Raw genomic sequence first — 18,679 nt, 5'->3', positions numbered from 1 at the left:
ATTTGTCAAGGGTGGATGTTGATCATCACATAAGGCGAAGGCGCAGGGACAGTTCACATTCCACTTCCTGATCACTCTAAGTATTTGCCTTGCAGCTGGGAACCAGATCAAAGGAAGGCTAACCTGAGATGGGGCTTGGCTTTGCAAAAGCCATATATATTTGCAGAGCTATAAAAAAGTGGGCTTTCTAAATGAGTGCTTACTAAGGCTATGGCTACACTGACGGCGGCAAAGTTGCCGCCGTCAGATCGATTTCTCTGGATCGACTGAGGGTCAGTGAAGACCCGCTCAGTCGATCCAGAAATTGACGTACTAAGACCACCTTCTCAAATGGTGTAGTGCTGCGTCGACGGGAACGCGGTTCTCATCACTGAAGTGCAGTGAAGACGGCGCGCAGAAGAGGAGCCGAGAAGTCAATGGGAGTTATGCACGTTTTTTGCGTAGCTTGCGTAACTTCCATCGACTGCCGCTGAATCTTGGAGGTGAATGTGGACGAGGTCTATGCTGTGAAAACACTGAAGTGCACCTAATAAGTAGATAGATCTCGAGACATAAAAGTCAGAATACAAGGGGGAAATGAGAGAGACCCGAATTGTTTGCAATAAACATGGAGGTAACTGCTATACAATTCAGGTGTGTCCAGCACAAGCATTGTGGTGTCATGCATGTAATAAAGGCAACCATTTTGACAAGTGTTTTACTCTCAACGCATATTGGAAAAGAAGGGAAAAGCAAATACATGCGTGGGAGGATGAAGCATTGGTGGTGATGGAGGAGTGCAATTTGTCATTGGGCCAAATAATTTTACAAAGCAAGGTTCTACACTAGATTGGTTTGGCACTGAAAATAAATGAAGAAAAAGTGAATTGTAAAATAGATACTAGAGCTGAATTCAGTGTATGTGAAATGGTTAGTTACTGGTTCATGTTAAATGTTAAAAACCAAATTTTTAAAAATATATATACAATTTTGGATGTAAACCCAAGAGTTTGGGAAGGTCCAACTTGATAACACCCAAAACTGCCTTTTTAACTCCCCTTTTAGTAGATGTGTTTAACTGACTTCCATTTGGAATTGTCTCAGCACCAAAGCACCATGTCCCATTCCTGACTGGCACTCTTTGTACCACACACCAAAACTATATTTCCGTGAAAATGATGCAGTCCCCAACATACACAGGCACGTTTAATTTTGCTTGCAGGTTATTTCATCATTGAAAATTTCCTTGAATAAATGAATAGTGACTACTCACCATGTCCCTCAATCAAATGCCAGTTCCTGGGCCGTCATCTGCATCCAAATCAGGGGACAGAAAAATGAAAGATAGCTTATCTCTGGTACCTGTCAGCAGGAGAAATGGAGGTAAATCTCAGTCCGGGACCAGATGATACTGTGTAACTGCATGTGAGTACTGTCTGATAGACATTTATGAGTGGCTCAGTCACCATGACTTTTCCAGAAAACTGACTGCCTAGCAATCCATAGTAAGAGGTCGATAGACAGAAGAGTGAAGTTTGGGAATTGGGAGCACCTTCTTGTTTTTATATATTCACTATGTTGAGGTGGGTTTCATGGCTTTTACATTTACGTCTGTGGTTTGAACATAGTCCAGCACCTCAGGGCACCACCACCAAATGAATGATGAATTTCGGATACTCATCCTCTTTGTGAGTGCTCGTCTGAGTGTCTGTAAATGTGTGCGTACTGTACTACCATATGTAAAGTAACTCTGCGGATAGCAGCAGTTAGATACTTTTTGTGCTGCCTGTTTGCTGATGCTGAAATTCTCACAGAAAACCTTTTGCTACATACTGAACAAGTAGCAATGGCACTGCTTGCAGAGGAACCACAGCAGTGGGTTTCCCGTGGGCTCATGTTGGAGAACTACTTCCCATAGGACTAATTCATAATGATGGGATAAGGTGACCCTTACTGAAGATCTATCCAACAATATGTGAGAATGGGACCAGTTGACCATATTCTTTTGAAAATAATGTTTACCTCCCCAGCAAAGTGAATCCACATCTACTGGAAGTGTGTATTTCCTGCTGTTTTTCAGAGCTTCCTCAGCTAAGAAACAAATCAAGTATGCTGGACTGTTCAGGGCATCTTCCCACTTCCCTACAGTGTGATTTCATCCCAAAAGAGATCCTCCTAGCTCTGACCTCTGCTGCCAGTACTGCCTATAGTCCTGCATACTTAAGACCCCCTAAGAAAAACAAAAGTGCGAAAGACTTCAAGGTACGTACATTTCCTCTTCCAATTAAGACCCGCCCAGAATTGTCCCATTTAGATCTATACTAGCACAATGTCCAGCTGTGCTATCAAAAGGTTAAAGGAACGCTTTAGTGCAGCACATTTTTATTCCAGCAGCTAAAAGTTAAAGTGAATTTAGTGTAGCACATGGTTTTATTAGAACAGTGTGTCTTTTTTGTGTTTCTGTTGGCTAGAAGTGACTTGTTTCAATGGAACCATGAACTTGTTAAACTTATATTAGACCTATGTTCTAATTACAACCACGTTATTTGGATATTAAGCTATCTGAGGCAGGGAATTTGTGATTTATTTACCATAAAGTGCCTAGCACTCTTTCGTGCTATTAAAATATTAAATAACCATTTTGTCTGTATTAGTGCCTGGCTTTTTCTGGAGACACAGAGAGCTATATGAAACTGGTTAGACTGATGTTTTTGTCTTTCCCACTTCATGGAAATTTATTATTACTATTATGATTTATATAGCATCATAATGTGCATAATGCTTCACAATTGGTTATGGTGCCAGCCAAAAGCATGAAAGTGTACTCTACAATACTCTCTTGGCAAAGCTTCTGGATAAACTAGAAATAGAGAGATTGGGAGGCTAGATAGTAGGAGATTATAGTGTTTTAAGGCAGGAGGAAATTAGTGCATGGACTGAAATCTTGGCAACGGGGATCCTGAAAAAGGGGCAAATTCTGGAGGTACTGTAGCTGTCAAAAAGGCACGATTTAGTGATGTGAGGGAAGATGGGAGAGAGAACTGGGAGATGACTCTAGTGTTGTGAGCTTTGAGAATAAGAAGGATGTGTGTGATGTTAACAGTGACCTAAAAAGGGGAAGAGAGATTTGAAAGGTCCAGTTTGAGACATGTTGAGATGGCAGCTGGATGTTCAAGGAGGGATATTGGAAAGACAATGAGGATGGAGAGGGAGATTTGGAAGTCATCAGCTCAGAGTTGATGGCAAACCCTTGAGAATGACTGAAGGTCCGTAGAGAGAATGTGGAGGGATGGCAGAAAGGGATTGAGAATGGAGTTCTGCAGAACATTGGCGGAGAGAGGGAGGAAAGAAGAAGCCGGGATAGAGATAGCAAATGGAGAAAATTCCAACTGATATGTGCCAACAGTGACATGGTATAGGGTGAAGAGACAAGATGGAGCCCCGGGCAAGAGTCTGTCATAAACGGGAAGAAGGGGACTCCAAAATCTCAAGAACTCCAAAATGTTGGGAACCACATAACTATATAAACCAAGCCCTAATGTGAATCCATGGAAATTTGTCCAACAGCCCCTCTGTATGCTATATAATGAAGGCCCTTTTTTCTGGTTTTTATTTCGTTTAAAATTCCCAGGGAATTTAGCAGTGTTTATTACAAAAATTAAAAAATGGGTGAAAATCAGTGGAAAAAATTAACTTCACTGTTTTCTGGGTAATTATTGGGATTAATAACGCGGGATGGGAGGATAGAAAAAACAGCAAATAGAGAAGAAGGCTAGTGTTAATAGGGGAAATGGACAGGGACTATCACAGGGCTCCTTTTCCATCTTGCTCCCCCACTGTGCAGGGGAAGCAGATGGGGCTGCACTCAAAGGTGGGGTCAGGAAGGGGCTGTGTCCAACTGGAAGGCCAGAGTGCAGCCTTCCACTCCCTGTGGGCCTGTTGCTGCAGTGGTCAGGGGGTCTCGGCTGCTGAGACCAAGCTCTCTGCCCCACTGTGCTACTGTAGCAGTCACCCTGTGCAGTCCAGCTGGGACTCTGCAAGCAGGGATCCAGGGCTGGGGAGTTCTGGTACCAGCCAAATTCAGACTAAAATTGGCAAAACCTGAATGCTGGATTTTCTTAAACCTGGGAATATTTCAGAGAAATTCAGAAAAAAGCGAAAATGGAGGATCCTATATGTAATCTGTGTAATATTGTTAATGACCATTTGCCTTTTGCCTTCTATTGTGTAAATGTTCCTAGTAATATCTCTTTGTTTCTCTTCGTCTCTTTCTGAATGTCAATGGTATTGTTCTCTTCAGCCCTCTGAGCATAGGTGAGTCAGTTCTTTAGTTAACCTCTGGAATGACAGGTAGTCTTTATCTCATGACCCTAGGGTTTTCCACTGAGAAGTGATATTTGTGCTTGCTCTTCAGGGGAGCATGCGTGCTCCAGATGGGCTCTGGCATCATCCGATTCGCAGGAACAAGTTCAGATATCTCATAGACCATCCCATCTGTCTGACAGGAGCTGGAAGGTAAGTGAACAGGGGGGAAAGGGAGATGGTGGAAATGGAGAAAGATGAGGGCTGGGAACATCCCTATACTTCATGTCTAATGGCAGTGATGGCAAACACTCAAGTTATTTGCTGGGAAATAAACACGTTGAACTGCTGGAGAGATTTTTCAGGACAAGGTGTTTTCCTTTGAGATCATATGGTTTCTTTATGGAATTACTCTTTTCCAAAAGTGCCATGGCTCACACATAATCAGGATTGCTGTGGGGAAGCCCTGCCTGTCTTTAATAGATTTGGAAGAGGGCACAGCTCTCTTATAGCCTTATGGTAGCGCCTTGTAACATTGCTTAGTCACACCAGGAAAGTGATAATATTCCAATCATATGCTGTGCTTACCAGAAATTACAGACACTCATATTTTGGTGTGTCAGTGGCAACAAGTCTGAAAAGCAATCCCTGACCCAGTGTTATTACAGACAGTAGTTCCTGACAGATTCTCTTTCAATGAGATGATTAAGATGGATAAAAATATCACTGTGTCACCCTTCATTGGCCAAGTGTGGCAAGATTCCAAGTAAAGATGCACTTCATTAAGATGCACAGAATAATCCTCCCTTGGGTTGTGACTAGCACTAGGAGAGAAGTGGAGTGCATGGTGGTGAGCTCACTGTGCAAGCGCTTTCCCTCTATTTCCCCAGGGATGTCTCATTTCTGTATGACATAGTTGGAAAAGAGGATGAAAAAAAGATGTCTCCCACAAGCCCTTTATCTGAGCCACATCGTGATGGTTCATCCATGACTAGTACTGTGAGTGCCAAAGTTTGATAAATCTTTCTCATTTCATTTGAGCCTTTGAACAGAGTAATCAAGAGGTTTCTTCTTCACTAGTCTGAAACCATGCTCATTCTTCTTTACCTTTCCCAGTATTAATGTATGTTTAAGAGCAAGATGATAATAATAATAGTCATCGTGGGAACGGTGAAAGTGTGATTCAGTTACTCCCTTCTCTGCTTGTCTCGGCTGGAGTGCCTGCAGAGAATGGCGCAAGAGCACTGGTTGCGTGGGATTTCAGTTCAAACTCTATCAGGTCTAGCTGTTCCCAGCCATAATTATTTTAAGCAATAATATAGCCACACTAATTATAGTGGGGGCCACAGCTGTTCTTGCAGACATCACTGTGCAGAATGGTGAACCCTTCCGTGTTGGGTGTGGCTCTAAAGGTTTTAAATTTGATCCAGCTCTAGGTGTAGATTTTGGATGGGATTTTCATTTGCACTCAGCATTGCTTTAATTCTGCTCCTATTGACTACAATGGTAAAGCTTCCATTGACTTCAGAGAGAGCAGCGTTTGGCTGATGTTGATCTGTGTTGGATTTGGCCCGGTTTCCCATCCAGCACAGTCTTTTAGTCTGTTACTCTTTGATCTAATAACTCATTGCTGCTTTTTGTGGCTATACAATTTTCTCAGCACCAGAAAACCTCCTACCCCACAGTTGGAATTCAGACATATGTTTGTTTTATGTAGTTAATTTCATAAATCTAAAATAAATATAAGTACATCAGTCATCCAAGTTCTAAATACATATGTACAGAATAAAGCATCCAGGTTCTAAATACATACACGGAGAATAAAGTTTCAGTATAAAAAGCTTCTGCACACGGCTTGCTCTCTTAGCAACTGCAACAAATTTATCTTCTGGGGATAGTGGAGGTTCATATGCACCTTTTACCAATGTGTTTCCTGCTCTGATATTTCCATTCTGTTCTTAGCAGGCAAGTGTAGCAGGTAGCCTGGTTCCTGAAGAATTTCACATTGTGAAGAACAGAGGAGTCCTGGGCTTGGAGTATTACGATGAGTGAGTGCTTGTACAGTTTACAGAGAATTCTCCTCAGGGGTTAATGGCCTGCATTGGACTATAGAATGGGGCAAGGTAACAAGGCCAAGAACACTGGCCAAATATATGCAACTTAATCAGGCGTTATATAAAGTCTGGTTGAGCAGTTGTGTGAAGATCATATCTAGCCACAGGGCTGCAGAAGAGAAGTCAGGCAACATCTGTCCCTGCAGAGCAATCTGAGCAATGCTCTTACATCTATTGCTGTCTGATAACTAAAAGGGGCCAAACCTCTCTTTTTTTTCATTCCTCTGACTACCTCTAAAGCGCTGGGCTGTCAAATGTATTTCAGGTTGGGTCTGGATGGGGCAGGAGAAATTTTATGAGATCATAGAAATATGGGGCTTGAAGGGTCCTCAAGAGGTCACCTAGTCCAGTCGTTTGAGGGCAATGCCAAGAGCAACTCCTTAAAGTTGCCATTGGCTTTTATTAAATTAATTAGAGTGCTCTGTCTTTTTACACTCTATCTATCTTTTAGAATTGCATTTTACAATAAAGCTAGGCAGGTTCTGAAGAGTTCTCACTCCACATAGTGGATCTTCAGTGCCCCAGTTGAAATCCTGAGACTATCCTCCTTTAGGTTTTTCACCTTTTAGTTTTTGTGACTGTGAGGCTTGAATTGACTTCACCAAACATTGACCAAAGAAGTCTAGAGACCACCTTTTTAAGACCTCAACACCCCATGCCTTACGTTTGTTGGAGACTCACCTTCTCTTCCTTCTTCCTCCATCAGGAAATAAAAGACTGGGATTTAATTCCTAATCTCAGACTTTTGTGTGGCAGTATAAAGATATATAATGTTGTTATTAATATAAGTAATATTATTAATAGTACTATTGTTATTTTTTTAATTTATTTTTATTATGGTAGCATCTAGAAGCCCCAGTCATGGACCATAAGCCCATTGTGCTCGGTGCTGTACACATACAGAACAAAAGGATAGTCCGTTCCTCAAAGAGCTTACATTTTATACATCACCTTTGAGGCAATCCTGAATTCTACAGCTAACCACAATGTTGTTTGAAGCAGGTTTTAAAATGTTTGTTTGTCACAGCAAATACACAACTCTACTTGAAGATAGTGAAAATAGACTGCGACTGTTCCCATCCATGTGAGTACTGCTCTGCACCACCTTACTATTAGAAAAAGTGACAGTGTGGATTTAATTTCTATGTAATGCCTTTTAGCATTTTATATCAACTAATGGCACATCCTTTTTACCCTGGACTTTTAGGAAACCATCTGGGAGATTAGAGGTCATCCAGCTGATGAAGGTGATGGACAGCATGCTGCAGAAGGCTGGGGTAGATGATGAGCAAATTGGAATAACAGGACCTTCACAGGTAATGGCTTGTCAAAATCCTGAGAAATAACATCTCATCTATCCCAGTGTTTATCCCCTGCAACACTTTAGGGGTCTCCCAGTGGTTTAATTCTAAAGTTATACACTATTGGGGTCTTCCTTCTCATCCTGCCACTACTAATGGAGACTGTTCTTTGTTGAGGATGCCTTTTTGGGATTTGGTCTGATTTATGAAGACTGACAGGTTGGCATCTTGGCATTAGGTATTGGACTTTCCTGGTGCAAGAGTTGTCAAGCAGGGACATGTTTTGAATGGCTACTGTGAAAAATTAAAGCATCAGATTCCTGATCTCCTGATTGTGACTAAAAAAAGGAGACCCAACAGTTACTGATGCAAGTTGACTGAGAGGTGTTAAAAATTGGGCCTTCAGAAACCTGTCCAGGCCTGAAATAAGATGTCAGAGAATCCCTCTATCTCAGGGTTATCTTCAGGTATTCCACGCACAGAAATGGGACAGATTTGGACATACAGGGCAAGATTTTCAAAAGCACTCAGTATCTGCCTAACTGTTCCTGTTGAGGTTAGCAGAAGGCTCCCATTAACTTTGATGGGATCAGGGTTGGGCCAATACTGAGCACTTTTGAAAACTGTACCAATGAACTCATGCACAATGGTTTTTCTCCAGTACACTCTGTATTACCATTTTCTTCTGAAAAAGAAATCTGTCACAAAGGTTCTGTTTTTTAAAACCAAACTTTGTCCAGGACTCCTTTATCCCAAGACCATCACTGTCAAAGGGTTAAACTCCTTGACAGAACCTGCAAAGATCCTGATTTCGTTTTTCGCCAGCTGCACAATGTACTGGAAGTTCTGAAGACAGAGCAGAACATTTACAACATAGTGTTCCATGAGCTGATTCGACAAGTCAGTGTGGATTGTGCAGAGAGAGGAGAACTGCTTTCCAAGCTTAGGTGAGAATTAACAGAGTTCCCTTTCAGATTATGGCTGTGTCCTGACTAACTAGGTATTCATGAAACCATGTTACCTCCAAGACTGTTAAGAATAATTAGTGTTAAGAATAATTTGTCACTCCCTCAGCACCTGCTTTTGGTACAACTGAATAGTCATAGAATGTTAAAATCCTGGCTTCAAATACTCAGAAGAGTGTATTAAAGAAACTTCCATACTCAATGGAAAGAGAACCCTCTCATTAAATACCTTTCTGAGAATGCACATCTGTTAATCCAGTAAAATAATTTCCCCAATTTACTCTGTCTCTTTCTATTATAGGCAGAGGTATGTGAGTCTGCTGGACCGGATCCCCCAACAGATGAGAAATCTTTACAAGGAAATGATGGCGCAACGAGTAATGGACAGGCACATTACAGAAGAGTTATACAATTTCAAGGAATCTGTTGGACAGCTGACCAGGTCTGAATCATAATTGATCCTCAGAAATCTACCTTCTGTGTAGTAGGGAAAGCATGTAGATTTGTTGGGTCTTCTGCTTTTCCACAGACACCTGGTTTCTGCTCCCATGTTTTATGCTTCGGGTCAGAGCAATATTGACTGTATCACAGCCTTCTAACCCCTTACGAAAAGCTTTCCCACACACTCTTGGTTCCAGTCCTGTAGAACTGTAGCATAGAGGATGGCAGCAAAGTCCTTTCCCTTTCTTCAAATCAGGGAGGATAACAATCAATGATTATTTTAAAAAAATTAAAAATAAACTCGGATTTTTAAAAATGTAAATGGAACTTTTTCAATTTAAATTAAATACAGTTATTTTAAAAAAATAAACCTATTTAAAAATAAATTTGAAATAATGGTAGCCTATGTTAAGACCTAAATGAATTATAATCTATTGAAATAATTTAAATGAAATACCAAAAATAATATTAATAGTGAAAACTTGGCAGCAAATATTAAAGTAAGTCAAATCACTGAACTGGTGGCAGTCATCGGCTAGGTATCTAGAACCAAAGTATGAAGTGTTAAATCAGCTTTTGACAGCAATGACCTCTTCTGCAGGTATGGAGAGAATATTTTCTTCATTTCATTTTATTCAACTAGTGCAGTTCAATGACTAGTTCATTCAAAGTTAAAAAACTATGTGGGAGTTGAAAAAGCAGGAAAGCTTGTTTTTCTCTTCCAATCTATGAATAAAAACTAGGTGTGAGAGGATGAGCTACTAGTTCTAAAATGTTGAGGGACGTGGTGACCAGAAACAGTCAGTTCAATTCACTAAGTACAGATAATACCTTCTTTGTTTAATAAATTGGTTAGTTTGAAATGCAAAAAGTATTTTGATAATCTTTTTTTCTTGCGTATCCAGCATATTTAAAGTAATTTTAGTTAATAAATAAAATGCTGTTTTGGTGCATTTTTAATTGAATTTGAATTTCCATCCAAACAGAGTTTGACACAAATCACAAGTAAATAATTAATCATCATCTAGTAAATACGAAATGCATCATTTACCATTTTCTAACAAAAAAAATGGAAAAACTAAGAATCGGAATAAATGTACGGTAAGCTATATTATTGCTTAAATAAATGTATATAGGTGTGATATATCCTCCTTGTTTGCAAAAAAAAAAAAAAAAAAAAAAAAAAAAGCACCAAACTTAATGTAAAGATTATATTTAATTGCAAATCAATGTGTTTTATGTTACCAGCTAATGAAAATTAACTTTTCTTTAGGAAAATAACTAAAAAATACAAATGCAAAACATGATTAAAGTGGATTTAAATCAAGGTTTTCTGCCTGCAAATTTCAATCATGATTAAAATCTGTTACTTAAATAGCTTTGATTTAAATCAGTCCACCCTGTTTTAAATGTTATGCAAGGTTGTCTGCAGAGAGAGAGCTTTAAGCAAAATGTATGCACAAGAAGACCATAGAATTTTGTGTGCACTGGAAGGACATAAAGATCCCTTAAAATGAGATGATTGGCTGTTTTGAGGAAGGGAAGTACACAAGACAGCAGAGGACTCTGTAGATTGAGATTGGTAGGTTGACTCTGAATTGTTTTGATTGCCGCAGGCTGTGAAATGACTGTTCTATGCTATTCCAGAGAGCTGTGGGAGGTCCGAGAACATGATTTCAGAGTGACAAGAGAAGCAGAACGGGCCCATGAGGAGCTGGCCGATGCAGTCCGGGATGCTGAGCTGAATGCAAAGTGAGTTCCGTCAGCCCAAGGAAGGTTGGAGTGCAGGGGACATTTCTGAAGCAATATCATGTCTTTGAGTTGAAGGCAAAGCACGTACTTCTGCTTTCGTCTCACAGGTGACATGGTGCAGTGTTTACTCTTTGGGGTTAGGATGTTGCACACTGATTTCTCTCTCTTGAGGGCATCATAGAGGGGATGTGGAAAATTGATTTCTCTCTCTCTCTGTGGGAAACTGGTTATTATACTGCACAGAAATCTCTCTAATAGGGCCAAGTTTCTCAAAGGGATAAGTTATTTTAATGTTTCAAGTTTTAAACATTAGAAGTCCTTTGTATTTGTTGATTGCGTATTTAATGATTTTGGCTAAGTACTGCCCCCTCCTCCTCTTCCCAGTTCTGAGTTCTCTGTCTCTTGACAGTCTGAACAAACCATCATAGATCTTATCAGGTCTGAATCTCTGAATGGCCAACTGGTGCAGAATGTGTCAGACTCCTGTACTGAGTTCTGAGACACCTTACCCAAGGAAGGTTACGTTATGAATAGAACAGTCAGCATAATCTCATGGAGACTTGTTCGAAACTCATAATAGGAATATCAGTAAAAGGGTTTATTTGAGATTCAGGGAAAGGGAGCTGTGGATTGACAGGCTTGTAGAGTGTGGTAGTTGAGGAAAGGGAACTGGCTGAGGCAAGTGTCTGAGAGATGTTTGAGAGCTGTGAGAAAGATTAAAAAACTAGATTAGGAGGAGGGGGATGTGGATTCCAGTGGTATACCTCTCTCGTCTTCTATGCAGTGTAATTGTAGCTGTGTCAGTCCCTGGATATTGGAGAGACAAAGTGAGAGAGGAAATATCTTTTATTGGACCAACTTCTGTTGGTGAGAGAGACAAACTTTCAAGCTACACAAGCTCTAAAGCTTGTCTGACCAACAGAAGTTGGTCCAGTAAAAATATTACCTCACTCACCTTGTCTCTCTCTGTCTTCTCTCAGTCTTGTGGAAGAATATCGTGAGTTGTATGAGTTGCAAAGAGCAAGGCTTGAGACCCAGCTGCTCCAGTTAACCCAAGAGAGAGAAATCTGGAGTTCAGCTACATATGACTTGGCACTGAAGGTAGGTACAGACAGCATCATGGAGGACACTGCCTTACTACAGGACATCAACCATTGCAGCCAAAATGCCTGCTCCAGGATTTCCATAGCAAATTTTGTTTAACTGAAATCTTGTGCTACTGTTAGTTTACATCCCGGACCTACCAAGACTGCCTTTCTAAGACAACTGCTTTTTGGCCCTTTTATCTGTGGAAACTGACAGATATATATTGTTTTTTCTGGTGCTGATATCCGGATTCAGTGCAAGAGGATTTCGTATGAAATCAGAGTGGCTTGTGTATGTTCAGAAATTGCCCTGTCACTAAAATGCTTCCCTGACTTTTCTCAAAGTTTAGATGATCCAAACCCAGATTTCCTAGATTCTTTCTGTAATTCCAAGACAATATTTTCTTTTCAATATTTTCTTTCTTTGTTTATTGTGTCCACATTTGTGATCTCTCATTTTATCCCATTCAAGTTTAAAATTTGCTGTGAGAACTTCTTGAGGTTGCCTGTGAGTTTTTCAGGTTGTTCCTCTAGGATGAGGCAGCAATAGTTCTGCAGAAATGAAGTGGGAAAACATTTTTGGGTGGGCTCTCTGAGTTTCCCATGCACATTTCCAGTTCTTCAAAGTGCATCTGTTCAGAATTATTGGAAATGGCTTGGTCTTTTTACATTTCCTTTAGATATTTTTCCTGTTAAGAGATTATTAATGGCCAGATTCTTCCATACTTGACCATGCTGACTAGTACCTTACTTCACAAGCAGTCCCATTGAAGAAAGTGGGACTACTTGCAGTGTAGCGTAGTACTCAGTGGGAATAAGGTTGGCAGAACCTGGCCCTACATGTTGGTTAGCACTAACAGGAATTTGTTCTCCCTCCATCCCTTGAGAACTATTTTTACCAAGAAAAAATACAATATTGGAAATACGGTATGGACATTTTTATTTATATATGTGGCACCCATCATAAATGCCACATGGTGTCTGTTATAGTTTAACTTTAAAAGGCATATTATCCTGATGGTTTTTGCCTGAATTTGAGTAAGTTAATGCAAATTTACAATCTGTTGCTATTTGGTCAAGGTTATTACCTTCCACAGAGCTCCACTAAGCTTCAAACCATGGGCTTTAGTGTGCTACTGCTGCTTTACATACAGGAGCCATCTTCTGTGGATGTAGCAGGGGCTCACCATTGTTACTTGTCAGATACTCAGATACCTTGCATATCTGTGTGGAATAAAAGTTGAGAGTTGTTGAGCAGCCCTTTAAATCTCCATCCCTTCTAGCTGGGATACGATGGGTTTTGGCCATCCTCTGTTGTACAGTGAGGCATTCTAAGGAGCTTCCTGCTGCCATTTAAACCCAAACGAGGTACTGTGGTAAGGAAGCTCTCTCCACCTCATGGAGTGTACTTGGATTGTTACATTGTGGATCAAACCGATGACAGTAGTGGCTTTACTCCACACTTTGGTTCTGCTATTAACGCATGCTGTTCATGTATTCCCTATGTTGGCCATTGGGCAGATAAGTAGCCATTTTTTATGCAGTTCCGTTCTACAAACTGTGCTCTGTGGAGCCTATGATGGCAATTTCTGTTCAGATCTTTCACTCCATAGCAGGGCTATCATGTGTTTGGCAATAAGGGGAGACACTGGACAGTTGTCCATGGCCAGGGTTTGTAGGGGAAGGTGGGCCTGTAAGTAGGTCTGTACAGCAGGACATGTGTGACACACAGCAGTGCTGGTAAGAGACTGGTCTGTGTTTCTTGGCCCATTCACATGCTATGAGTCAAGGTTGGAATCGTTAATGCTGCCGTTGTATGCTGTGGATCAGTACTCACCAACCACTGTGACAGGGACAGTCTGCCTGTGTTTAGGTACAGCACCTAGCAATAACACGTGCAGCAAGAGGAGATCACACTAGTGCCACCCGCGCCAGTGGGGAGGGGTGCAGGTGTTGAGGAGACACCACTAGAGCTCACTGTAACAAAAGGAGGGCAGCCCTGAGCCATCCTGATCCACCTGATAAGGGAAATGGGGCAAGGAGGTTAAAACAGTGAGGGGCAGAGACAAGGGGGTGAAAGAATTGGAGAGAGCTAAGGGAAAGGGGATGAGAATAACAGCAGAAGTAGATGAGAGTTGTTTGAAAGAAAAATGAGACGGAGAAGATATATGAGGGGAGCAGCAAATGGGGGGAGTAACCCCAAGGGGGGAAGTTGAGACAAGAAAAAGAAGGGGCAGTAAAACATTGATGGGGAGCATACTCAAGATGAGAGGGCAAGTCCTGTGATAGGAGAGGAAGGGCTGGAGAGGACAGCTGCCTATCTGGGAGTATGGGGCCACTCCAAGGGACAGGTCACAGGACAGCCTTCTGCCACTTGTCTTGGCCCTGTAAATACTGATGGCAGCTCTTCCCATAGACTCCCATAGTTTAAAGAGTGCTAGTGTGAAGTCACCTTTTCAGAATACATTTCTTACACAGAGAAGCTTGGGCCAGTTATCTTCCTGGTTGTTCTCTAACCCCCTCACCACTCACAAAAAAGCCGGTATAAATAACAGTGTTCTTTGCAGGTGATTGAAAGAAACCAGCTCACATTGGCTCGCAGGCTTTATGTTAGTGAAAAGGCGTGGACCAAAGTCATCAAACACTTCATAGTACTTCTGGCGTCAAAGGTACAGGCCTGTTTGTGATGTATGATTGTGATGTGAAGAAGGCTATGTTTGGAGAACTTCTATTTGTGCAGGGTCCATCAGTCTCACTGTTTCTCACTGCAGAATTTCATGCTTTCCAGTTACCCTTTGAACTTTAGGTCTTGGCTCAGGTTTGAATGAACATTGTGGTTTGAATAGGTTATCTATTTCCCCCCTCTCTTTCTCTCTGTTCCTCCTTTTTCCTCCTGTTTTCCCTTTTCTTCATGACTTTTCCTGCTTCACTCCCTTTGTTCATCCTCAAGAGACCAACCGAAATCAATGCTAGTGTAACTGTGTCTTCAACAGTACTGGCTTGGCACGTTTGCCTTCTGATATTTCAGCACAAACACAAAACTCAGGTGCTGAGTTGTCATGTGTGCCATAGTCCTAATACCACTAGTGAAATGTCCAGCTCCCAAGGTCATTGTATATGTTGTGGAACTGAAGAACATTTTCCAGCTGACAGTCTCTGAAGTAGGTACCTCTTCAGAAAGCTGAGTGGTGATTGTTCTGATCCCAGTGAAATGGAAGGTCCCTTTCCTTATGGCTCTCCCATTCTCTCTTGTGATGCACATAGGACACAGCAGACCTTTCCGATTTGCAGGAGATGACCGAACAGTTCAGGGAGCTGTTGGGCCGCATTGGAGTTGAAGTGGAACATGCTGAAAACTCCAGCAGGGAAAAGTTGCGAATTGTTCAGAATTGCCTCACCAAGTGGATGCAGTACTTCCAGGACAATGTTTTGTGAGTCTCCAGGAGTGATTGTTTAATTTGAGCGGTAGCACACTGAATACCTCCACCACCTCTGTGTGACAGAAAATGGCTGTGCAGCAAACCTGGCAGCCTCTACTCAGGCAAAACCCCCAATAGCTGGAGGATTTGGCTCACTGATTGCAAGCTGTATACACCTTATCATTGTTCTGTTAGGTTTGACACCTGTTTATTTTAAAAGTTTTGTCTGCAGTTGAAATCTGTCAGCTCCAATATGGTGATGTAGACTTCTGTTCATCCTTTCTACAATAATCCTGTCTTACTCCCCCACTGAACAACAGAAAACAAAAGATTTCATAATAAACTGGGAGATCTGTTTATCTATTACCATGAGGACTTTGCAGCAAATGGGGAGAAATGATCACCTAAGATGAAACATCACTAAAAGAAGGTGTTCAAGACAACTGCATTCAGTACCTCAGAGGCAGTGTAGTTTGTAAGGTTTCTGGACCATCTATGTGTGCTGTGTTTATTCAGTGCCTAGCACAAAGGGGTCCTGGTCCATGGGTGGGGCTCCTGGGGTTTCCACAACACATGTAATGAATAATAATAATGACAATGATATTGTCTCCAAACAAAAGTAAAAAGTAGATTCTTTCTCATGGAAAGGATTATATTATATCCTGAGTACTAACATACACTAAAACAATACTTATTCAGTGGCAATGTGGTGATAATACAGCCTTCCTTAAAGGGGAAAGTAGGGAGAATACAATATAAAATAGTTTCAACTAAACACCTTTAATACAATGTCTTCAAATAATAATTATGGCTGTTATTTGTTATTTGTGACTGTTATAACTGTTTTTTAAGCAGACCCTAAGTATTGAATCCTGAAATCCATTTTTGTCTATGAAATCAGACTGTAGAAAACTTCCTACTATTTATCCAATAGCCTCCCACACTTCGGGTGGAAAACCTGATTTCATTGAAGGCACAGGGACTTGCCATTGATTTCAGTGGCCCTAGGATTCCACCCTCTGACTTCATAACCAGAGTTTTCTTTCTGAAAGTTTACTCTGTGATTGGTCTGACAGTGCTCTTGTTTTGTTGTTTAATTTTGATTATACTTAGATGCAAATAAGTGAAGTAGCAAAATTTATTTAATATGACACTAAGGTTACAAAATGAGACACTAAAAGTCTGAAGATGCAACATGTAAGGTTCTTATAGTAACATTAGCTTGGTTATCATCCTCATTCTACTTACTTGTTGAGCTATACATTTAAACAGTAAAATAGGAATAAAAAATATTAAGTGGATTTTTTCCATGGTGATTACAATATTAGTGAGGGACAGAATTTTGTCAGTTTCATTCACAGCCTTACTGAGGACTAAACATCCAGTACTTGTTTACCTTCCATTCCTTCTGGGCTTGAAGTAATCTTTTTTCCTAGATGGGAGGCCAAACACTTTTGTGATTCTAGGTGAGGAGTGTAAGTCAGCAGTGGGGTGGAAATCCTAAAGATCTTTCCCTTACCAGAAAAGCCTCCATTTCAAGTACAGGATATAGCACATAGCAGGATGTTCACATGGTATGAATTTACTTTTGCTCAGCGAGAAGTAACGTTTTCTCTTGTATCTCATCCTTTCTTTCTCAATTTCTTTCCTTGTCCCTCTAGTGGGAAAGCAAGCTTCTCTAATATGAAAGGAGAGGTATTGGAGGAAATCCTACAGGACTTCAAGAACTTGGAAAATGTAAGACTTTCTGAAAAGCATATTCCCCTAGCCTATAAACTACGCTGCTAACATATAGTTAATATTTAGCTCTACAAATGCTAAGAAGGATAGAAATAAAGCAAGGCTCCAAGTTTATTGTGTAATTGCTTAGTTTGCAGCATCTTTTTCATCTTGGGCTGAAAAGGGTTTCCATCACCTTTCTGTTGCACATCTGGGGGTGACCCAGCCAGCTCAGAGCTTTTTCTGGGGTGACATATTCATTACTTTCCTTTCAGATGTTGAATGAGGATCTGGAGCAATATGGGGGAGAAGTTCTACTAATGAAGAAGGAAACCCTCAAGACTGCTGCCAACCTGCAGAAACGCTGGACGGAGCTGGGACAAACAGTGCTTAGTCGTCACAAGGATATGAATGGGGTGTTGCCTCCAGAGCTCAGGGCCATGGAAAAAATAAATGAAAGGGCTAATGAGCTCTGCCAGCAGTACAGCATAAGAATAAATGGGGAGAATGGTAAGAAATGACCAGTCCTGTCATTCAGTCTTTCCTTCAGTGTGTCAATGAAAGAGTGGTTAAAAGAGAACCAGCTGACATAATTTATTTGGACTTTCAAAAAGCTTTGACAAAGTCCCTCACAAAAGGCTACTAAAGAAAGTAAGATCTTATTCACACAGGATGTTACTGTGTGGGAAGCCAGAGTGTGAATCTGCTGTGCATTAGCCTGCCATGCACTAAATCATCAAGCTGACCCTGGTACAGAGCTCTGCAAGTTACTTAGTGTGCTTTGACATACTGCTGTTTGAAATGGTAGTACATCAAAGTGCACCATGAAACTTCTTGTGCATGGTAGTGGTGTCTGTATGGGATGTTACTGTGCAGCAAGCGAGCATGATGTAAATTCACATCCTGGCTTACTGCAAACTAATGTCCCGTGTAGACAAGCCCTACTGGTAAGAGACAAAGGGGAAAAAAGTGGGGCTAAATTATCAGTTTTCAGTATGGCAAAAGGTTAACAATGATTTGCCACAGGATTCTGTACTAGCTCCAGTGTTGGGTAAGATATTTATTAATGATTTGGAGAAAGGGGTGATCAGGGTGTTGGCAGAATCAGTAGATGACAAAAAATAATTTAAATCAGTGAAATCTAGATAAGGAGCCCTTAAGGGCATCCTAACACAGTGAGGGGATTGGGCAGCACCATGGCAGAGGAAATCCAGTGTTGACAAATGTAAGGGTAATGTGCATTGGAAAAAGTCATTTGAACTGTTGCTGGGTTCTAAACTGATGTAACCACTCAGGAAAGAGACCAGAGGTATCAATGTGAACAGCTGACTAAAAACTCTTATCAATGTGCAGTCGTGGTAGAAACAAACAAAATGTTAAGTTATAAGGAATAGGTTAGCAATATTGAAAACATAGTGCTGTAACATAAAGAAGTAGCACCCAGTAACCTGAATACTGTGCTAAGGTCTGAGGCCTATCCCCAAAACTATGTATCAGAATAGAAGGAGGTCAATGTTGAGTGAAAAAGAGTAGAGGCATGGAGAGACTTCTGTGTGAGGAGAAAGTGATAATCTGTGGAACTCTGAAGCCATCACCTTTTAG

General features: G+C 41.0%; 2 protein-coding genes across 4 annotated transcripts in view; both read left to right on the top strand.

Annotated features, from left to right (window-relative positions):
* Positions 1-1,247: 1,247 nt before the first annotated feature.
* LOC137142970 (axonemal dynein light chain domain-containing protein 1-like) lies at positions 1,248-5,412 on the top strand (the record flags this gene model as incomplete). Its single annotated transcript, XM_067532523.1, has 4 exons — positions 1,248-1,362; positions 2,060-2,241; positions 4,394-4,494; positions 5,172-5,412. Coding segments are annotated over 4 exons (525 nt in total), but the record flags the coding sequence as incomplete, so codon positions are not given.
* An 872-nt stretch (positions 5,413-6,284) lies between these two features.
* The window catches only part of AXDND1 (axonemal dynein light chain domain containing 1), a 30,694-nt gene continuing 18,299 nt past the window's right edge, over positions 6,285-18,679 (top strand). For 2 of the 3 annotated variants that reach the window (XR_010917065.1, XM_067532530.1), the window contains exons 1-11: positions 6,285-6,329; positions 7,423-7,479; positions 7,603-7,711; positions 8,522-8,643; positions 8,963-9,103; positions 10,750-10,854; positions 11,835-11,955; positions 14,507-14,608; positions 15,204-15,370; positions 17,020-17,095; positions 17,353-17,587. Coding sequence is in view for 2 of the 3 variants with exons in the window: in XM_067532530.1 (XP_067388631.1) it covers positions 7,478-7,479; positions 7,603-7,711; positions 8,522-8,643; positions 8,963-9,103; positions 10,750-10,854; positions 11,835-11,955; positions 14,507-14,608; positions 15,204-15,370; positions 17,020-17,095; positions 17,353-17,587 (1,180 nt within the window). In the remaining variant the exon portion in view is untranslated. Of the gene's footprint in view, positions 6,330-7,422; positions 7,480-7,602; positions 7,712-8,436; positions 8,644-8,962; positions 9,104-10,749; positions 10,855-11,834; positions 11,956-14,506; positions 14,609-15,203; positions 15,371-17,019; positions 17,096-17,352; positions 17,588-18,679 lie in introns of those variants that run through there. The other variant, XM_067532531.1, reaches the window with a different exon arrangement.

The sequence above is a fragment of the Emydura macquarii genome, unplaced genomic scaffold, assembly GCF_026122565.2.
Source record: "Emydura macquarii macquarii isolate MOO-44397 ecotype Brisbane River unplaced genomic scaffold, CSIRO-AGI_Emac_v2 contig_3287, whole genome shotgun sequence".
NCBI lineage: Eukaryota > Metazoa > Chordata > Testudines > Chelidae > Emydura > Emydura macquarii.
Note: the sequence above shows the minus strand (reverse complement) of the source record. Positions and strands in the feature narration are given on the sequence as shown.